We start from the raw sequence: 19971 nt of genomic DNA on the forward strand, positions 1-19971 counted from the left end.
CTCCCAGGGGAGAACTGAAATTCCAGCCCTTCCCTGACTTCCTGATCCTTTTGTTGGGAGCATTTTTTTTTCCAATTCTACGATCTAAATGAATCCAAGAATTGTGTCAATGAAAACATTACTCGTGCATTCAAAGCACTTTATTTGGTATGACATTTTAAATGGACAGTATAGCAAATGCACGATATACAATACATTGATTAGAAGTTTGGATGACGTTACAGTAATATTATCACATGACCACTGAACAAAAAGCAATGTCATGCAATGACAAAGCTTTTTATTTATGACTGTACAGAGGTTTAAGAGAGGGAACAAATGTGTTCCCCTTTGAAAAGTAAGCTTTTAAAAGTCAGAAGGAAATCTTGATTTTCAAATCCAACATAGCTGTAGATAAAGAGAATAGGCTTTCTGGCTGGAGTTAATCTACTTTAAAGACACATAAAGGAGAGTAAAATCATTTCTGGGCTTGTGGTCTTTATCAGCATTATTGTTCCAGTTTAGCAGTTATGCTTAACTACTTTTGCAAGTATTAAAAAAATAACAAAAATCTCCTGCATGCATGTGTTTTATGCTTACATTTTTAATATGGGGACAATAGTTAGAACATCAGTATCGTAGTTACTGTAGTGACAAACAATAAGTCATTTTTTGCAGGTCAGTTTAATGGAACTTATTATTAAAATCACAAACATCAAAATATAATCTTTGAAATGTAAACATAAAACCAGAATTAATGTTTACAGAAGGAACTGAAAAATAAATGAAAAGTTAAAAATTACAACTGCACATTGAACAAAAAGGAAGTTGCAGATTTTAGCTTGCAAAACACGTTCTAAGACCAAAGATCACACGAACAAACACTATTCAGAGGGGTAAAGTACAAGCAAGATCAACTCTAAAGAAAAGAGTCAGAAGAATATGGTAGGAATGATTAATTAGCATGTTAAAGAGAGGGCCCTGCTATAGGCTGGCAGTAAGTTCATGCTGTACCCCACCTTTCAAATTATGTTAAGGGTGAAGGGCTCCACCACCCTGTGACTCTGAGGCATTGAGCTTCTTCTTAAACACACTTTTATGAGAAGACTTTAAGTGCAGGCTAAAAACGTATTAGTTTCTGTTGAGACTAAAGATTGGGGGGACAGAGTATTTCAGTCTGTGGCAAGGTTATTATAGCTCACTAAAACTAAACTAAAAATTAAAACTAGATGTGAAAAAGAAATTCAGTAAAATAAAAAAATTGGAATATATCATATTTTAAAAACTAAACTTTCAAAAAGTTCAAACATACTGAAATTAATCTGTGAACTTTATGAACATTTTTTAAAGAGTAAATATAGTATTAGTGTTTGTTATTTGGGGGGAATTTTATTTTATTTTTTATCAAAACTTGCCAGATGAGGCTTTGATGGAAACATTTATTGAGTCTTTGGATGTCTACAAGACTGTGAGCATTGCACGATCCAATAATAATGAATAGCAACTAAAAATAAGACTGAAACTAATAGAAACTAAACATTTTCAAAAAAGTAAAGACTAAACTGAAATGAGCAAATTCACTTGGGTAACTGCAACTAGACTGAATTAAAAGCCAAAAGTCAAAGCAAAATAAAAATAAACACTAATTAGATCATTACAAATCTTGAATAACTCTGGTCTGTGGATAGTCTCCCACTCCAGCTATATTTAGCTGACTCTGTGGACTCCTTTGAAAAGCAGTTTAAGACTTTTCTTTTGTTATCACCATCTTTTATTATGTTTTTTAAAATAAATTGTTTCTATTAATTGTTTTTTAATTTCCTAGGATATTTTGTTGTGATCATTTCTAGTGTTATTTATTTATTTATATATTTATGTATTTTGTTACTTACTCACTTACAAATGATGAAGGGAAAGTTTTATTCTCTTTTAACCCACTAGGTGGTAACATGAGACAACATTAAAAGGCTAAGACGACTACAAGACTGAAATAAAAGATTTGAAATATGCAGGGAAAGAAAAAAAAGGTTTTTTTTATTTTCTTTATTTCTTTCTTTATTTTTTTTATTATCTTAATCATGTTACAAAGAGAGAATATCATTAAATGAACTATAAAAAATTCTTTTTTTATGCACATACTGAACCTATAAGCCGATGCAGTAACCCTTTCAGACCGAACGGTGGCGTTCATCATGTACAGATACAGTTTATTGAAGCCGTTAACGCAGAAGAAGAAAAACGTACACAACAGAGATGGCGTCACCCGGCGAGGCATCGGTGAATGAGACACACGTGGGTAAAAAGAAGAAGGTAAATATAGATAAATAATTTCTAGAAGCACATCGTCGCAGCCGTTTGAAGCTTTTGGTGACTGCAGCTGAGGAACGCAGTTTTATAACTAATAAGCAGTACACGTAAGGTAGTTTTTTCTTGCTAGCGTCAAGCGGCTAATGTGAGTAGCCCCACACGGGGGCGAAGATCAGTGTAAAAAGTTTCTGGGCTTAAATAACAAAATACGTTATAGTCACTTCTTCTAACTTGCCACTGTTCGCTCCTATCTTACAGCTGCCTGCTCGGTACTGGCAGGAGCTCCAGGAGGAGGAACGGAAGGATGAAAACAAAGTTAAAAAAGACGGAGAACAGAGCAAAGAGGCTCTGCAGCAGGAGGAGGACAAGACACAGAAGGCAAAGAAGCGAAAACAAGACCAAAGTCCAAGTGATGGAGAGAAAGTCAAGCCAGAGGTAAGAGTACACGAATTACTGTTGACAGACAAAAATCACGCCATCATTTCTTGCTCTTGCTTAAACTGTTTAGTGAGGTCCTGTGTTGCACTAGAATATGTTTATGATGCAGTTTGGGCTACCCTTATTTGCACTAAACAGCCTATGCATTGCCTTTGTACTGCTATTACACTGCAAAATCTTCCAAATATCCCCCAAAAAGCAGATTATTATGTAGACAAAGGTAGCCAGGCATGCCTAATCTCCCATGATGATTCATGAGCGTTGGACTGAATCTTTTAGTAGTAATATTTAAGTTTGAAGCACCACTTACGACCAGAAGAAGATAGCATTTAATGTTTACCATGATTCAGTCTGCTTTTACATTTTAGTATAGGTAATATAGGACTGTATATTACATATTGTTCTAACTAATGTTCATATTCTTTCAGAAGTCTGATCCATTCCCAGGCCCTGCTCCTATCCCAGAAGACAGATTGCAAAAATTCAAGAGGAAAGATAAACTTAAAAAGGTAAGCATCTGAGTGGCTCTTCTTTAAAATAGTATGCTCTTTTTTTCAGCGCTTGTCTTTCATCTGATTTCTCTTTCGTTTTGTAATAGCCTCACCGTAAGCAACACAAGCTGAGAGATATCATAGCTCGCTCAGAAGATGCTTCAGAAATGGCCCAGAAACAAGCAGCACGGTTTGACCTTCTCCTCCCGGAGGAGGCAGGGTAATGTCTTTTAAATGATGCTCACCTCTTTGTGTTAGATTGTACTCTGTGTTAGATATCATGTGATTTAAAAACACATGAGTGATGTTTGTCCCTGATCTCAGGTTTTTAGAAGGAGATGAAGATGAGGACACGTGTATGATCTCACAGGAGGATATTGCGGAGGCTGTGGACATAACATCTGGAGCAAAGGTACTGAGACCTTTTTATCAAATAAATGTTTGTTTGTTTGACAGGTTGTTTGTTTTAACAAATTGTACCTGAAGTGTGCACTGAAGTTGGTTAAGAAAATAATGGAAACTGATACCTGTCACCATCATTCTTATGTAGTTCATCACCAACCATTTTTGCGGGGGAGAAGATGGATTTTAAAAAAGTTTTGTGTGAATGTATAAATAACTTATTAAACAGAAAAATTTGCACAGAAATTTTGAAGAAACACAGATTATGGACTTTTGTTTGGTTTTGCTGACAAATTCACACACTGGTGATGGCAAGCTACATTATTATTACTATTACTATTTAACACATTCATTTTGCAAGCAAAGGTTTGCTGGTTCAGTTCAAAACCGTAGACATAAATTTGCTATGGAGTTATCACGGGAAGAGATTCTGCAGAGTGAGTGTTGTTCATTTCTTGCTATCTTCTCCTCCTCAGTATTTTAATCTGAAACTGTCTCAGTTTGGACCGTATCGATTGGATTACAGCAAGACTGGATGGTCAGTATCATGCAATATCATGCAGCACATGCTTATCTGTGTGAAGTGTTTTGTTTCTCTCTTGTGGAGAGAGAGACTGATATTTAGTGATTTAAAAGGCCAATATATCAGCAGATGGTTTAACATTTAACAAATTGCTCCATCATGTAGTGGTAGGGTTTTTTTGGTTGTTTTTTTTTTTTTGTAAACATTGATTTATGTCAAGTCCACCTAAGTTGTCAATGGTCTTGGCAGGACAACTCACCATTTCTAGAGGAAATGTTAAGTATCCTTTATAACTTTTGTAATCTTCTAAGCAGATATGAAACGTACATATTTATTTCCAACTCTGTCTTCCTGACAAAAGTAGATTTTGACATTAGGCCTTCATTATTTCTAGCTTCTTTGCTAATTGGCACACTCACCAGTTAGTACAAGCAAAGGAAATAAACTTTTCCTTTCTTTAAGCTTTTCTGAGATTCTCTGTGCTTGAAAAAAAAAACTGTTACTAAAGGCTGAGAGTGCAAATCAACAATGTTGGAAATTAAAACAAAGACATGGAAAGAAATTAAACCACAGCTGAGGTGAACCTGCAGAACTGAATGATCATTCCTGTTTTTACAATAAATAGATTTATTTAGATATAAATAGAGAGACTTCATAAGTTTAAGTTTTGCAAATATTTATGTTCTCTTCACTTCAGTCACCTGCTGCTTGGTGGGAGGAGAGGCCATGTTGCTTGTATAGATTGGGCGTCCAAACAGCTGATGTGTGAGATAAATGTGATGGAGTCTGTCAATGATGTGAAGTAAGTCATCCGCCTTCATGAAACACAAAGCAGAAATAAAACTTTGATCATGTTCTCCAGACTAAAACAAATTTCTGCCTTTGTTTAGGTGGCTTCATACCGAGGCTATGTATGCAGTGGCTCAGAAGAAGTGGCTTTATATCTACGACTCTAACGGAATAGAGCTTCACTGCATCCGAAAATTCAATGACGTCCTCCGGATGCAGTTCCTCCCCTATCACTTTTTGCTCGCCACAGCGGTGAGTTCACAGTAATCTTTTTTCTTTCAATTTCTTGCATTTACATTTCCACAATAATTCAAAAATTATGTAATACAGTGGTCCCTCGTTTATCGCGGGAGTTATGTTCTAAAAATAACCCACTATAGGTGAAATCCGCAAAGTAGCCAGCTTTATTTTTTACAATTATTATTGATGTTTTAAGGCTGGAAAATCCCTCACTACACACTTTATACACTTTTCTCAGACAGGCATGAACATTCTCACGCTTTTCTCTCTTGATAAAAACTCTCAAAGTTCAAACCTTCGTAGAAAAATAAGTCCAGTATTATAGAATGAAACCAAAAATCAAACCCTGTTTTCAGGACCAGAACATGGGAATAGAGCAGCTGCGAGAGAATTCAACATTAATGAATCAATGGTATGGAAATAGAGGAAGCAAGAAGAATGAGTTGAGCAACGTTTGACTTATCTGAATGTTTTGTTTCGCTTAATGCACCTTATAATCCGGTGTGCTTTATAATCTGAAAAATATGGTTCTACCTTCCTTTAGCATGTCTAGAAGTCCAACTTTTTGTGCGATGGTTAGCATCTTCCTCTGCCTTCTGAGTGCTACCGCAGTTGCACCCAAAAAAATCTGCGAAACAGAGAGGCCGCGAAAGGTGAACCACATTATGGCGAGGGACCACTATATTTTCTTTTTATTAAGCTTTAATTTTCTCAGGTCATAGTCTTGCTGTCATTAAAGTTACTTTTCTTGCTTTTGTCAGTTGATTAATTTTTTCTGGCTTCTGGCAGTCTGTGTAACTCTAGATAAAAATAAAAGCTTTTAAAAAGCTAAATCATGGTAAGACGATAGCAAAGTTTCAGATTGAACTTTGGTAAATGTGTACAGACTGTTTTCCTGCATACAAACAAATGTCATTTCCTCGTCAGGCTGGCCAGACTACGAAGGGAAACCAGTAATCTGCCAGTACAAAAAGCCCCCAAACCTTTTCTTATAAGAGTGAGCTGAGTAAGAGAGTAGGGCTGAAACATTGTTGCAATAATGACAACGTGTTGTACAATACAGAGGAGTAAAGATAACATTTTTGAATGTGTTACTGTGACAGTTTAGATGTTACCATGATAAATATACACGAGTCGAAATTGTTTTGTTTAATATTTATTGTTGACAATAAATTTATAAGCAAAATTATATGCCCTGACTATCTGCAAAACTGTTTTGTTTTTCTGTCTTCTTTAGAGTGCTACCAGTTTCCTTCAGTATTTGGATGTGTCAGTGGGAAAGGAAGTGGCAGCTATCTGCACCAAGACTGGCCGACTTGACGTGATGTGTCAGAACCCTCATAATGCCATCATCCACCTAGGTCATGCCAACGGCACGGTCACTCTCTGGTCACCAAACCAGAAAGAAGCCTTGGTGAAGATGCTCTGTCACCAAGGGGGTGTGCGCTCTGTCGCTGTGGATAAGACGGGCACGTAAGTCACATGAGAAGAGGAAATGTTTTGTAATGTCTGTAAAAGTTACCTGGATGTTGTTTCACAATAGTCCTAGGCACTAAAAGTGACTTGCTAATACCAGGTTGGACTCCTTGTTGCCTCCAGAACAGCCTTAACATTTCATGATATTGATGCAACAAGATGTTGGAAACATTCCTCAGAGATTTTTGTCCGTATTGACATGATAGCATTACACAGTTGCTGCACATACACGATGTGAATCTTCCGATACCGCGTTAGATAGAAATCTGGGGGTTGTCGAGTTTAATTTGAATACAGCGAACTAAATGTCATGTTCACGGAACCAGTTTGAGATGATTCACGCTTTGTGACATGGCCGAATCCTGTTGAAAGTAGCCATCAGAAGAGGGGATTTCATAGTTAACAGCAATTCCTGGGTAGGATGTGACATTTAAATAATGCTCAGCTGGTACTAAGGGGCCCGAAATGATCCATTAAAATGTCCCCACATTATTTCACCACCAGCAGCCAGTGGCAGAAGATAGGATGGATCCATGCTGTCATGACGTTTTTGCCAAATTCTGGACTTGGTGTCTGAATATTGCAGAAGAAATCAAGACTCCTTAGATCAGGCAGGGTTTTCCAATCTTACACTGATTTTGGTGAGCACTTGTAAATTGTAGCCTCAGTTTCCTGTTCTTAGCGGCCAGCAGCGACACACAGCGAAGCCTGTCTGCTTCAGTGTTCGGCATGCTCTTCTGCTTACTTTCATTGTAACCAGTGGTTATTACAGTTTTTATTGGCTTTCTGTCAACTTGAAGCAGTCTGTCTGTTTTCTCTGGCATTTCCTCTGAGATCTGCCACGCACTGGGGCTTTTCTTTTTTTTTTTATAATCATTCTCTGTAGATCCTAGAAATGGATCTACTGAGATCTGCTGGGAAGATCTCAGTGGATGAGCATTTTCTGAATCAACCACACCACATTCAAAGTCACATTAATCACATTAGGTGGCCACTGAGTATATATTTTACCTTATCTTATAAGAACTTAGTTTTTGTTGTTGTTGTTGTTTTTGTGTACAGTTAACAAATGAATCCAACTTCGGATCTTTGAATCCGAAGTCAAGGGTTTGGTGGGATGATGTTGTTGATGTTCCTGACAACTCCTCTAGCCTCATTTAGTCACATGCTAACAAAAACCTTCTCTTTGAGATGTAAAAGCTTCAGCAATCACATGGGAGTTGTTTATGCACATCTGGTATGTCTAAATTTTGTGTTAAATCAAAAAATCCTTGACTTAAAAACAGGAAAACCCATGCAAAATGTTTTTTGAATTATAGGGTATATTACTCCAGCAGTCAATGATTTTGCACTCAGTTTTTTGGTGAGCAGTTAATTGCATTTTTCTCTTGGTCCACCAGAAAGTAGTCTTTTTCATTTAGTTTTCTTTTCTTTTTTTTGACAGATACATGGTGACGTCTGGCATGGATAAGAAGCTGAAGGTGTATGATGTTAGAACCTTCAAGCCCCTAAAGTCATACTTCCTTCCTGCTGGAGCTGCCTGTTTGTCACTGAGCCAGAAGGGACTGCTATCTGCAGCCACGGGGGATGTTGTTCAGGTTATCAGATCCACACTTTGCACATTTATAATATAAGATAAGATAAGATAACTCTTTATTGTCATTGCACAGTCATACATAGTACAATAGTACAATGAAATTGGAAAACTGTCCTACGTCGGCACTACATATAACACAACACGACACGATATGACACATCACAACGCAACACAAACAACACAACACAGTATAATAACTTAGTAATAAAAAAGAAGAATAAGTGTATTTTTATTGCACACTGTTGTTATTGCACATTAATTATTATTGCACCTTGTTATAAATATAAATATTATTATTGTTATTGTTGTTTTAAACATTGTTACCTCCCCCCTAAAAAAGTCCAGGGAGGTAGCCAATCAGGTCAGCTATTTGCATTGATCAGGGCTATTGCCCTGTTGTAAAAGCTGTCCTTAAGTCTATTTGTCCGGGACCTCAGCAGCCTGAACCTCCTGCCGGACGGCAGCAGCTTAAACACCCGGTGTCCTGGGTGTGTACCGTCCCGTAGGATGCTGCGTGCCCTCTTGAGACAGCGAGTGCTGTACAGGTCCTTCAGGGAGGGAAGAGGATGTCCAATGATTTTTTGGGCCATATTGATGACCCTCTGGAGTGCCTTTCTGTGTGCTGTGGTGCAGCTGGAGAACCACACACCGATGCAATACGTCAGCACACTTTCAATGGAGCAGCGGTAGAAGACGGTCAGCAGCTCCTTCTTCAGGTCCATTTTTCTGAGGATTCTCAGAAAGTGGAGACGCTGTTGGGCCTTCTTTAAGACCGCAGAGGTGTTAGAGCTCCATTGGAGGTCTGTGTCTATGTGCACACCCAGAAACTTGAAACTGGAGACCCTTTCCACGCACTCCCCGTTGATGCTGACAGGCTGCAGCTCGGACTTCCTCCTTCTGAAGTCAACTACCAGCTCTTTTGTCTTGGTGGTATTAAGGTCCAAGTTGTTATCGACACACCAATCTGACAGCCTCTGAACTTCAGCTCTGTATGCCGTCTCATCTCCCCCTGAGATGAGCCCCACCACGGTGGTATCATCTGCAAACTTGATGACTGTGTTGTCTGGGTGGGAACTAACACAGTCATGTGTGTACAGAGTGTACAGTAGGGGACTCAGTACACAGCCTTGTGGAGAGCCGGTGTTGAGGCTGAGGGCTGAGGAAAGATGAGGCCCCACTCTAACTCTCTGTACACGGTCTGAGAGGAAGTCTCTGATCCAGCGGCAGGTGGTAGAAGGAAGTCCGATTTCCAGCAGTTTAACTATTAGTTTGTCCGGGAGTATCATGTTGAAAGCAGAGCTAAAGTCAACAAAGAGCAGCCTGGCGTAACGGCCCTGCACTTCCAGGTGAGAGATGGTGGTGTGGAGCGTTGTAGCAATGGCATCTTCAGTTGATCTGTTAGCTCTGTATGCAAACTGGAGCGGGTCGAGTGTGGGTGGCAGCCAGGACATGATGTGACGTCGGACCAGTTTCTCAAAGCACTTCATTATAACAGGTGTTAGAGCAACTGGTCGGTAGTCGTTGAGGCTGCTAATGTTAGTACGCTTTGGATGCAAATGTGTCCATCAACACATGCATTTCTGTTTGAGCAGCAAAGATACAGGGGTTTTCACAAACCGGTGAAACCTGCTCTTGTCTCATGCAGTACTCGAAAATCCCAACTGCACATCACTGAAGTAGATAACATGTGTCTGTTGAAGGCTGATCGGTTGATACATTGGCTGGAATAGGGGAGGGGGGACTAATGGAGTCCACCAGTAATGGGAGAAGCACACAAAAAAATCAAATATAAATAAATATAGTGTGAAAAGTGGCTGCAGAGAGCACTGTTAATTATTTTTTACAATCAGTTTGGCTTCTGCTCTTGGTTTATTATCACTTTGCTCTTTTCTAGAGCTGACTGACAGTCCAACATGAGCAAGTCTAGCAGACTGGTTATATCACATATTTTATACACTGCTTCCATCGATGATCAACATTCCAGGCGGGCCGAGTCCTCAAGCATAAACAAAATAGTAATCTTTTACAAGCGGTGCTTTTATAGGGTGAACGGCTAACATAGAGAAACACAGTGCTTACATTTTCACCAACGATATATTTAGTATCAACAACAGAGTACCCGGAAAGAAGTCACACAGACAAATGGAGAAGATGCAAGGAAGGAAGCAGGAAGTGGCTGATATTCAAATAGTACATAAACTCGCACGTAAATGCTAGAAAAGAGGTGTTTGATGGCTATGAGAATAGGTTTTCCCAGGGTAACTGCAGAGGCAGTTCTGATGCACACTCAGTCATTTTGTTTTATAAGTAGAACTGAAATATGACAAAACCTGCTCTGTTCAGAACATTAGAGCATCAAGGGTGACTCCTAGTAGGCTTTCAGGGGGTAAAGAGTCCTACCTATTAGCTTTTCTTTATTGTCCTTTATTTTACTTTCTTTATTTTCCATCATGCTGTTACATAATTAAAATCAAAATCCAATTTATGATCAAATAAAAGAACCATAGAAAAAGAATAAAATAACATAAATTAGGGCTGCTCGATTATGGCAAAAATGATAATCACGATTATTTTCACTGAAATTGAGATCTCGATTATTTGATGATATTTATTTAACAATAACAATGTATTGAATAATGGCTTTAATGATTGTCAAAAAAATAATATAAAATAGTGTGCAAATACTGATAACAGCACAAATGTTTGCAATATAAAAAATTAATGAAAAATGTAAACATCTATGTTTAGTGAACTTTGCAGTGTTGCTCTGTGGTGCAGCTACGACACTGTAGCAAAGTTTACACACTATGTCTACTTGATCCACGTCTGACTCCGCGAACCCATAATGTTTCCACAGCACTGAAGTTTTTTTTACCTCTCTTTTCAACCAACGGCAGTCACTCTCCTCTCCAAATAACTTCTGCTTAGCTTTCCGAGCTTCCCTCGGGTCCTCTTAATTGTTGTGATGCGTGTTCGAAACGCAGAGAGATGCGCTCGATTTGCCACACGGAGCAGCGCGAGAGTAAAGCACGAGGGAGGTGCTAATAATCGACTCAGTCATTTTTAATGATCGTTGAAAGCCCAGATCGTAATTTAGATTAAAATTCGATTAATTGAGCAGCCCTAACATAAATTATTGATGCATGTATCAATGTGATGGGATGTGAGCAGGGATTATACTTTCCACGTCTGCGAGTTCAATTGGGTGCCAGTATTTTAAGTTTGATCATCAAGTGATTAGTTTGGGTGCCTGTCTGTTTTGTGGAACTGCGCAGACTTGTCCACAGAGATTTGATAAATTACAATCCACCAACTATGCATCTTCCCACACGGTGGACTTCAAGGAAGTTTAACAGGAATGACTGCTTGGCCGAGGGCGTCAGGCTGTGCCATTGTCCTCAACGGAGTATAATCCACGTTTTAGATAAGAGCCAGTTTTTATATTAAATTTTTTTTTTTTCACAAATCATGGTCACAATACATAATAAAAACGTTGCCATTATACACAAAAAAAAGAATAAAGAAGAACCCCCCCCCCTCCCTCCCCACCCGAGGCTCATGTAAAGAGAAACAGAACAAAACAAACAAAAAATTTATGACACACATCTGGAAAATACGTTTTTATATAGTCAATAAATGGGTTCCAAGTCGCAGAGAATTTTTGTTGTGATGAGAGAACTCTGTATCTAAGTTTTTCCAGTGGTAAAAAGAAAAGCACCTGCTTTAACCATTGTATGTATGAAGGAGCCTTATCAGACTTCCAGTGGAATAAATTAAGTCTACGGGCAAGCAATGTAGCAAATGCTATGGCATTTTCCTGAGATTTACTAATTTTGTATTGAGATGGCATAACTCCAAAAAATGTCAATGCGGAAATCAAGCACTAAATTCTGCACACTGATATGAGATAATGCTTTAAATATATTTCCCCAGTAATTATCCAGGTTCGGACAAGACCACATCATGTGATCCTCATTTGCTGGATTATGTCCACACCTGGGACAGGCAGGATCGGCTTCTGGGAAAAATTTTGAAAGCCTCTCTTTTGTATAATGAAGACGATGAAGAATTTTAAACTGAATTAAACCATGGTGAATGCAAAGGGAGGAAGTATGTATACGATTCAAACAAGATCTCCACTCATCATCAGATAAATCCACCCCAATGTCTTTTTCCCAATTATTTTTAGTTTTTTCCCAAGTAATAGGCCTTAAGCTCTGTATCAGTTTGTATATGACGGAGATTCTCCTTTTGCCAAAAGGATCCATTTCCAAAACGGTATCCACTTGATTTTTAGGAGGTAGGTAGGGGAAAGAAGGAAACAATGTTTTTGCAAAACTTCGTATTTGCAGGTATCTAAACATATGTGAGGTTGGTATATTGTAATCTCTCATCAGAGCGTCAAAGGTGTTAAAAGTTTCTTCTGAAAGTAAATTGTAAATAAAATTCAAACCATTATTATGCCAAATTTGGAATGCTTTATCTGAAATGGATGGCCAAAAAAAAGGGTTAAAAGCACCAGGGAAAAAATTACTAAACTGTTGCAAACAGAAGTGCCTTCTGAATTGAAGCCATATTTTAATAGATGTTCTTACAACTGGATTTGTTATTTTCTGTTTTTGATTTAGAGCTAGGGATGAGGTTAGGAGGGGAAGTGGATTAGACATCAGTTCCATTTTTACCTAAGCCTCATCCTCGCTGTTCTCATAAACATATTTCCAGTGCAATAATTTGGTGATATTAGCCGCCCAGTAGTAAAAGATAAAATTTGGCAACCCTAGCCCACCAGCCTCTTTTGGTACTTCCAAATATGTTTTTTTTTTTTTTTTCTATTCTGGGATTTGAATTTTTCCAAATAAATGTTGCTATTAATCTGTCTAAATCTTTGAAACTTGATTTGGTTATAAAAACAGGAACCATTTGGAAAACATAGAGAAATTTTGGTAAGACTGCCATTTTAACTATATTTATTCTGCCTGCTAATGAGATTGGAAGTGTGGGCAGAGCACGTCGTGCACCCTTGTTGTCTTCCTCAGCGTCTAACGCAGAGATCTTTCTTAACTTTTGTGGTTATTGCTGTGGTTCTGGAATCTTCTCATGATGACTAGCAGGACCCCAAACAGCACGACCCTTGACCTCAACCGCTGCCTGGGCCGTTAGCTGTCACCTGCCAACTGATACACTAAGACATTTATTTAATATCATTTTTATCTCTGCGTTAACACCTTCCCTCTCTGATTCTTCAATACATTTTTTGACACATCTCTTTCATCATTATTCTACACACATCAGCTAATTTAACTCTTTTCTCTGTCAACATTTCTCTTTCTCTCACACATACTCCATGCATTCTTTCCCACATTTCGTCACAATCAAAAATGGGAGTTTTCACCCAGACCAGCTGGCACGCCTCCTGTGGCCTCACAAGCCGTTTCGCTGACTCAGCACCTATTGCAGCCGGGCATCTCCTCTGCAGCCTTTGCTTCAGTACAAAGTTGCTGAAGTGAGTCTCGCAGTTCCCCTCTTCTTTTTTCTTTTTTCTTTAAAAACAAAAAACAAAAAACTGAGGTGATTTCATTCAGGGTGGCCAATCACTGCGAGCCTGTAATTCAGTGAAACTCTCCTGGGGAATCCTGTTCCGTGATGCCAAAATTGTCATGGAAGTTTTAAAATAACCTGCAAACACCTCAGCCAGCATGATTTGAAGTGGTTTAATGCCACATTGCAATATGTAGAAACGCTCTGGTTGAACACCTGAGCAGTCTCTGAAGATGGGCCACCACCCTGATTCCTTTTATACCTTGACCAAACTCACAAACAAAGGAAAATCCACAATTCTTACATGTTGGCCCATGTCACAAGGGGCTATACCTTCAGCCCCATCCTTAAAACCTTAAAAAAAGAAAGAATTATTAGTCTGTGTTTCACTCAGCCGTTACCTCCCTAGAGTAGGGTACCTGGTTGTCCTCAACTCCACAATAGGCCCTCTGCGATGGTGCAATAGATATGAAGCCCACTTGTGATAACATTCTACATGCATACAACTGGTGACAGGAGTGATCTTGCTATTACTAACATCTGCAGTACATACATCTGCATAATTCTGCATGTAGAGATTTGTTGGGTGTTTATCCAAGTATTCATATCTCTGATGTCTGAGTGAAACCACACTTTACTAGTAAACAGTGCACCAGTCAGGATAACTCACAGCAACAAGGTCCTGGATTCAAATCCACCATCAGGCTGAGGCCTCTCTGTGTAGAGCTTGCATGTTCTCCCTGTGTCTGCGTCGGTTTCCTCAGAGCACTCGGGCTTCCCCCCACAGGAGTTAGGTAATTGGTGAATCTAAGCTGCCCATATATGTCAATGTGAGTTTAATGGTTGTCTTGCTTTCTGAGTTGGCCTTGCAACAGATTCTCAACCTGTACAGGGTATACCTCGCATCTTGCTCTATCGCACCTGGGCAGGCGCCTGTTGCCTAGGTCACCCCCTGATGTATTTACTAGCAGGTCATATATCAATTAACAGTGTTCGTTACTATTGTAAAAATAATAATAACACTTACATCACCTACAGTAATAGTTGTTGTCTTCATCATCATCATATAAATATGGATATTTATATGACTCAACCGCAGGCAGTGCAATGGAGCTAGACCAGCTGGTCAGCAAGCTGTTCTGAACTGTGTATAATAATAATAATAATAAGAAGAAGAATGAGAATAAGAATAATACTAGCGATTTCCCTCAGGTTCGATGGTTGCCATGGTTACCATGGTTGCCATGGTTGGCAGCACTTAGATGTTTGGACCAGTCATACAGCACTAATTCAACACCAGACCCCATCTGAGGAAGCCAAAACTGTGTACAACCCACACCAAACGAGCTCCCAGGCCTTGAGGACCTGTACCTCCAATTTTAACCTGACAACAGTTTTTGGAAGCACTTTATGATAATGTTATACTGTTAAGCATTAGTATGGTGTTAGCAAGTGCTTAGTATGCCATTTTTAAATACAGATTTATCATTTGAGCTATGATTTTGATTATTACTAGCAGTAATATATTAGTAGCAGTGATAGCTGTACTTGGTGTAAGAGTAACAGATGGATAAACATATGTATTAACGGAGCAGTAATGATATATAAATGATGAAGCGCTTGCTAATCCCTTACTAACACTTTACTAATGCTTAATAGTTTGACGTTATTATAAAGTGCTACCCAGTTAAAAGCATTGATCTTATAAGATCATATTTTTTCACATATCCCTGTAATCCAAATACTCAGGCTTCAGGCTGCTGTAAATGCTCAATGTCAGAAAGGTCTTCTTCACTGAGCAGATATCATTAATATGGCACATGGCTCAGGTTCTATTTTAGTTAAACTTATTGCAGCCCTTTTCTTTAAACTGCTGCAGTCAGCTGACCCATTTACCAAAATGCAGAAACACCAAGCAAGCCGCAAACCACATGCATGCATGCATGCTTTAACTTTTCAGCCTTTTTCAGTATGAATAAGAGGCTATTGAAAAGTTGCATATGGCTTTTAGGAGTTGAACATATCTTGGTGTCTTTACTTTAATAAACAGTAGATATGATGTATTAATGTTGTATGTGGAAATGCTTTATCTGCAGGTGTACAAGGACGTATGTAGCATGCCAGTGACTAAACCATACATGGCTCATAGACTTCGGGGAACAGTGTGGGGGCTACACTTCTGTCCCTTTGAGGATGTCCTCGGAGTTGGGCACGGAGATGGTTTCACCAGCATGCTCGTCCCAGGTCAGACTCAATTTTGCATTACATCTGGGCATGTACCTTAGCTACATTATGTAGGTTAAGGCCAAAGTGTAAATTTTAACAAAAATATGGGTGCACCAATTTGATGATTGATCCTAATGGGTTGTTACAATTGCTACATTCACTGAAGTTAAATTCTTTTTTTTGTAAATCCTGGCATACATATTACTGTTGACTAAAACTGAATGCGACGCATCATTTACTATCATAGGTGCTGGTGAGCCTAACTTTGATGGTCTGGATGCAAATCCATACCGAAGTGCAAAGCAGAGGCAGGAATGGGAGGTTAAAGCACTGATGGAGAAGATTCAGCCAGATCTTATCAGCCTTGATCCCACTGAGCTGGCACAAGTTGACCAGGCCACCTGGGAGCAAAGGCATCAAGACAGGGTTGAAGTTCTGGTCAGTGTCTTAAAGCAACTGTGCATTTACAATTATTTAAGATGTATATCTGTATATTTTGATATAAGATATAGTAGGCTAAATATTATTGCCACCCATCTAAAGCATGTTTTATCTTTTTTTTCCTCAGGGATTTGATCCACTTGCTAAAGAAAAGTTTGTCCCCAAGTATAAGAAAAAAGGTCGTAGTTCTGCAGGAGCCATTGAGAGGCGCAAGAAACAAGTGGCTCATGAGGAGCAGAGGGTAAGTAGTCCAAGTTAGTAAATGAAATTTAATTACATCTCAGTGACTTTTATGTTGTATTTGCAGGCCATGGCTGATCTCTCTTGACTTGTTTACTCCCCAGGATGTAATCAGAAAAAGCGTGGAGGACAAAATGAAGATGGAAAAAGAAAGGAAGGAGCGAGAGCGGAAGAAGGCGGCGTTATCTACCCAGAAATCAGCTCTGGACAGATTCAAGAAATAGAAAAGAAACATGCTTTGTGCAGCTGAAAGCCCAGTGGCATTCTATGGGAGTGACCTTTGAACTTTGCATAAAGAACACGTTTTTTTGGTTCTTTCTTTTTTTTTTTTTGCACACATAATTCCACTGCAGGGAGCAAAACACCAACTGCTGAAACTCTGGGAATAAGGGCTTGCATTGTGACGGGCAACTAATCAATTTTGAGTGGAGCAGCGGAGGAAGCTATATTTGATGTCTGTAGCCTGAAGTGCATCTGAAGTGCATCCTGTTTGCATAGGCAGATGTGCTAGCTGGCATTGATTTCACCCAGAAGTTTTAACCTTGTCAGATGGTGTTCTTTCCTCTGAACTTGCTGAGCATATGTCAACTGTGTTATAATTAGGTATAACTAAATTCTAAAAATAAACAACATAATGCCGAGCCTTTGAATTGAGACTATTATTTTGAAATCACGGTACTGTTATTACTGAATCCAAACCAAGCTGGAATATATTCACCATGATTACATCTTTGGGTGGAGTAAAATTCCTTTTATCAAATTAGAACAGCAGAAATTTGATCATCTTAGGAACTTTAAAGGTTTGGGTATTTAAAATATTTTATCATGTTTTAATTTGTATGTGTGCATGTAGCTGTTTTTCTAGGATTCACATTTTACGTGGTCTTTTCTATCGATGCTTATCCTAATTTAAGTATTTCAAAGTAACTAAATCATAGCAGCATGACAGACTGTCACAACTGTTTGCTACTTTGCTGTATATTTATAGAGGAGGAACAGTTTTATAGAAATGTTCAATCCTGCACAAAACAAAACAAAACACAGACCTATTTTTCATTACTGAGTAGTTTATTGGTTACTTTAATGTCATACATATTTTTCCTGAGTACAGTGGATCAGCGTTTCCCTTTAACACTGTGGGTGAGAATAACAGCCCGAGGTTTTATTGACAAATAGCAGCCTCATTGAAAATGTATGTCATCCAAGCCTGGCACAGTTGACCATAAAACTCACACAGCATTGCAAAGCTGCCAGTCAGTGTGTAATCTTGCCACAAGAAAGGAATCTTATAAGTAATAATTGTCAGATGCATAAATATTCAGATGTGCATCATATTAGTTTTATTTTCAGTTGTTTAAGAAAATAATTATCATGCATTCTGTTTCAGCTTTTTAATGTAATGTGAAGCCTTCATGAACCCCCCCAAAGATCCCTGTATCTAATCGAGGTAATCCCTTCATATTGTGTGTGAATATTGTGCCCTTGTGGCTGAATAACATCATAAATCCCTCCTTTAAAAAAAAAAAAATACTCTAGTCTTTATTGGTGATTCTAAAACTTCATTATTGCTGTGTAATAAGCCTGTGATTTTATATCAGTTCTATTTTTTGTGAACATGCATTTAAACTATTATACTTGGCCTAAACTATAGGCCTGTGCAGGTGTTGAAAGTAGCAGCCTATAATCATTACTTAGTTATCTAAACAATGTTGTTTGAATGTGAAGTTGCTGCGTGCGTCCTTACTGTAAAGCATCAGCATGCTAAACTTTGCTCTACATCTACAGTTCGTGTCAGTGTAATAATGTGGGAGGCAGCAGACACCCCTATACTACAGCTGATCCTGACAGCCCCCTTTACCACCAGCTGATCTTCCCTTTTCAGCAAAATAAGATACATAAGTACATTGAGGTGTTTAAAAAAATAAAGCTTTCAAATTAAACAAAGTAGCATTTTCGTAGTGCACGTGTAGCTTCACAGCCTAAAGAGCACTTGTGCTGTTCACAGTATTGAAGCGAGGCACAGCCTCCAAATAAGTCCGCGTTTGCTTTCCGTTAACCCTCACAATCCTTGCTCCAATCCCAGAGCTGTGCCCAGCATCGCCCGGACTTTGCAAATCCCTAAAGAAGCACGTACATTCAACCAGGAGCAGGGAGGTGGTGAATGCACATCAGCCCAATAGTGCAGCATGTCTCTGGGTGGGATGTGGTGGATGGACACCATGGCCTGATAGCAGCAGCGTCCGTACGGCATACTTGGTCCACCGGAGAAGAGAGGGCAGTGTGAGGGGAGCACTCCAGCTGCCCGGGCACACAAGCCTACAAACACATCCTCGGGCGGAAGAGGTGTGGATAAAGGTGATGCAGAGGCTGCCAGGGAAATTTTGAGCAATGCAGACCGGGACAATACATAGGCTGTGCCACTGCAATAGTCTGGAAAGACAGAAGGAGGGTAGGCTCCTGAGGGTAGGTAGTGCTTGCTGTCCGGGTCCCGGTCGGGAGCCACATGGAGATGCACCCTGCCAAGGTACAAGTCTCCTTGTTCATAGGGGTTACGGCTCTTATTCAGAAAGTGTAGGAGAGCGCTGGGATTGAACAGGACATCATCATCCACTTTGGCCATGAAGTGAGCCTGAGGGCAGAACCTCCGGGTCCAGCCCAGCATGGACAGAGTCTTCAGTGTGAGGTTGGAGTACGTGTCCAAAAAACGCCCCTGAACCAGGTCTCCCTTCTCCCGAGCCTCTTCTATCAGCAGCTTAGCCAGTCCGGGGTCAGACGCCACGCCGACCATAAAGAGGGTCATGACCCGCAGACCTCTCACCTCCACCTCCCCTCCCCAAGTGTCCCTGATGGCTTGGCGAGCCCTCTGATTGGCAGGAGCCGAAGTAACCATCATGATGAGGTAAGGCTTGGCACGTTGGCACACAAGTGGGCTAGGCATGAGCAAAAATTCCTCTGGTCTGGTAGGAGGGACGCTTTGCGGTGGGATGATACCGATGTGCGGCTCTACCACCGTGTTCATTCCCATGGAGGTGACCCATGATTCAATGAAGTCCACGAAAAGCAGAGCCGACAGGGCTGAGCACGCTATCACCGCGCATAGAAAAGGCAGAATCCCAGGCTTGCTACCCCTCTTTCCTGCCCGGGTCTTACATACCCATAATGCGCGTCCGATCATGACCAACCTCTGCTGAAGACCGCTGTGGCCGCCACAATCCCTCCTCTTAATCTTTGGCTGTCCCTCGACTTCACAGCTAGAGGTATCTCCTTGTCATTGCGTCTCTTTT

General features: G+C 39.7%; 2 protein-coding genes across 2 annotated transcripts; one reads left to right on the forward strand and one right to left on the reverse strand.

The window, feature by feature from the left end:
- The first annotated feature begins 2220 nt into the window (after positions 1 to 2220).
- On the forward strand, positions 2221 to 17560 carry wdr46 (WD repeat domain 46). Its single transcript, XM_087834110.1, has 14 exons — positions 2221 to 2289; positions 2545 to 2721; positions 3153 to 3233; positions 3323 to 3435; positions 3540 to 3627; positions 4094 to 4155; positions 4838 to 4942; positions 5031 to 5181; positions 6407 to 6642; positions 8090 to 8243; positions 15877 to 16024; positions 16254 to 16444; positions 16575 to 16688; positions 16792 to 17560. Exons 1-14 carry the CDS (start codon positions 2233 to 2235, stop codon positions 16909 to 16911), a joined length of 1797 nt encoding a protein of 598 aa, XP_087690236.1. The 5' UTR covers positions 2221 to 2232; the 3' UTR covers positions 16912 to 17560.
- A 176-nt stretch (positions 17561 to 17736) lies between these two features.
- Positions 17737 to 19971, reverse strand: b3galt4 (beta-1,3-galactosyltransferase 4). Its single transcript, XM_006796415.3, has one exon. The coding sequence runs from the start codon at positions 19860 to 19862 to the stop codon at positions 18747 to 18749; it is 1116 nt and encodes a 371-aa protein (XP_006796478.1). The 5' UTR covers positions 19863 to 19971; the 3' UTR covers positions 17737 to 18746.

Source organism: Neolamprologus brichardi, chromosome 20, assembly GCF_056152115.1.
Source record: "Neolamprologus brichardi isolate AB-2024 chromosome 20, ASM5615211v1, whole genome shotgun sequence".
NCBI lineage: Eukaryota > Metazoa > Chordata > Actinopteri > Cichliformes > Cichlidae > Neolamprologus > Neolamprologus brichardi.

What these genes read in the sequence shown, in the direction of transcription:
- wdr46 (XM_087834110.1), top strand. Translation starts at nt 2,233, where the DNA reads ATGGCGTCACCCGGCGAGGCATCGGTGAATGAGACACACGTGGGTAAA. An exon ending in ACATAACATCTGGAGCAAAG is followed by an intron (nt 3,628 to 4,093) that starts GTACTGAGACCT and finishes TCTCCTCCTCAG; the next exon opens with TATTTTAATCTGAAACTGTC. An exon ending in GAGTCTGTCAATGATGTGAA is followed by an intron (nt 4,943 to 5,030) that starts GTAAGTCATCCG and finishes GCCTTTGTTTAG; the next exon opens with GTGGCTTCATACCGAGGCTA.
- b3galt4 (XM_006796415.3), bottom strand. Translation starts at nt 19,862, where the DNA reads ATGATCGGACGCGCATTATGGGTATGTAAGACCCGGGCAGGAAAGAGG.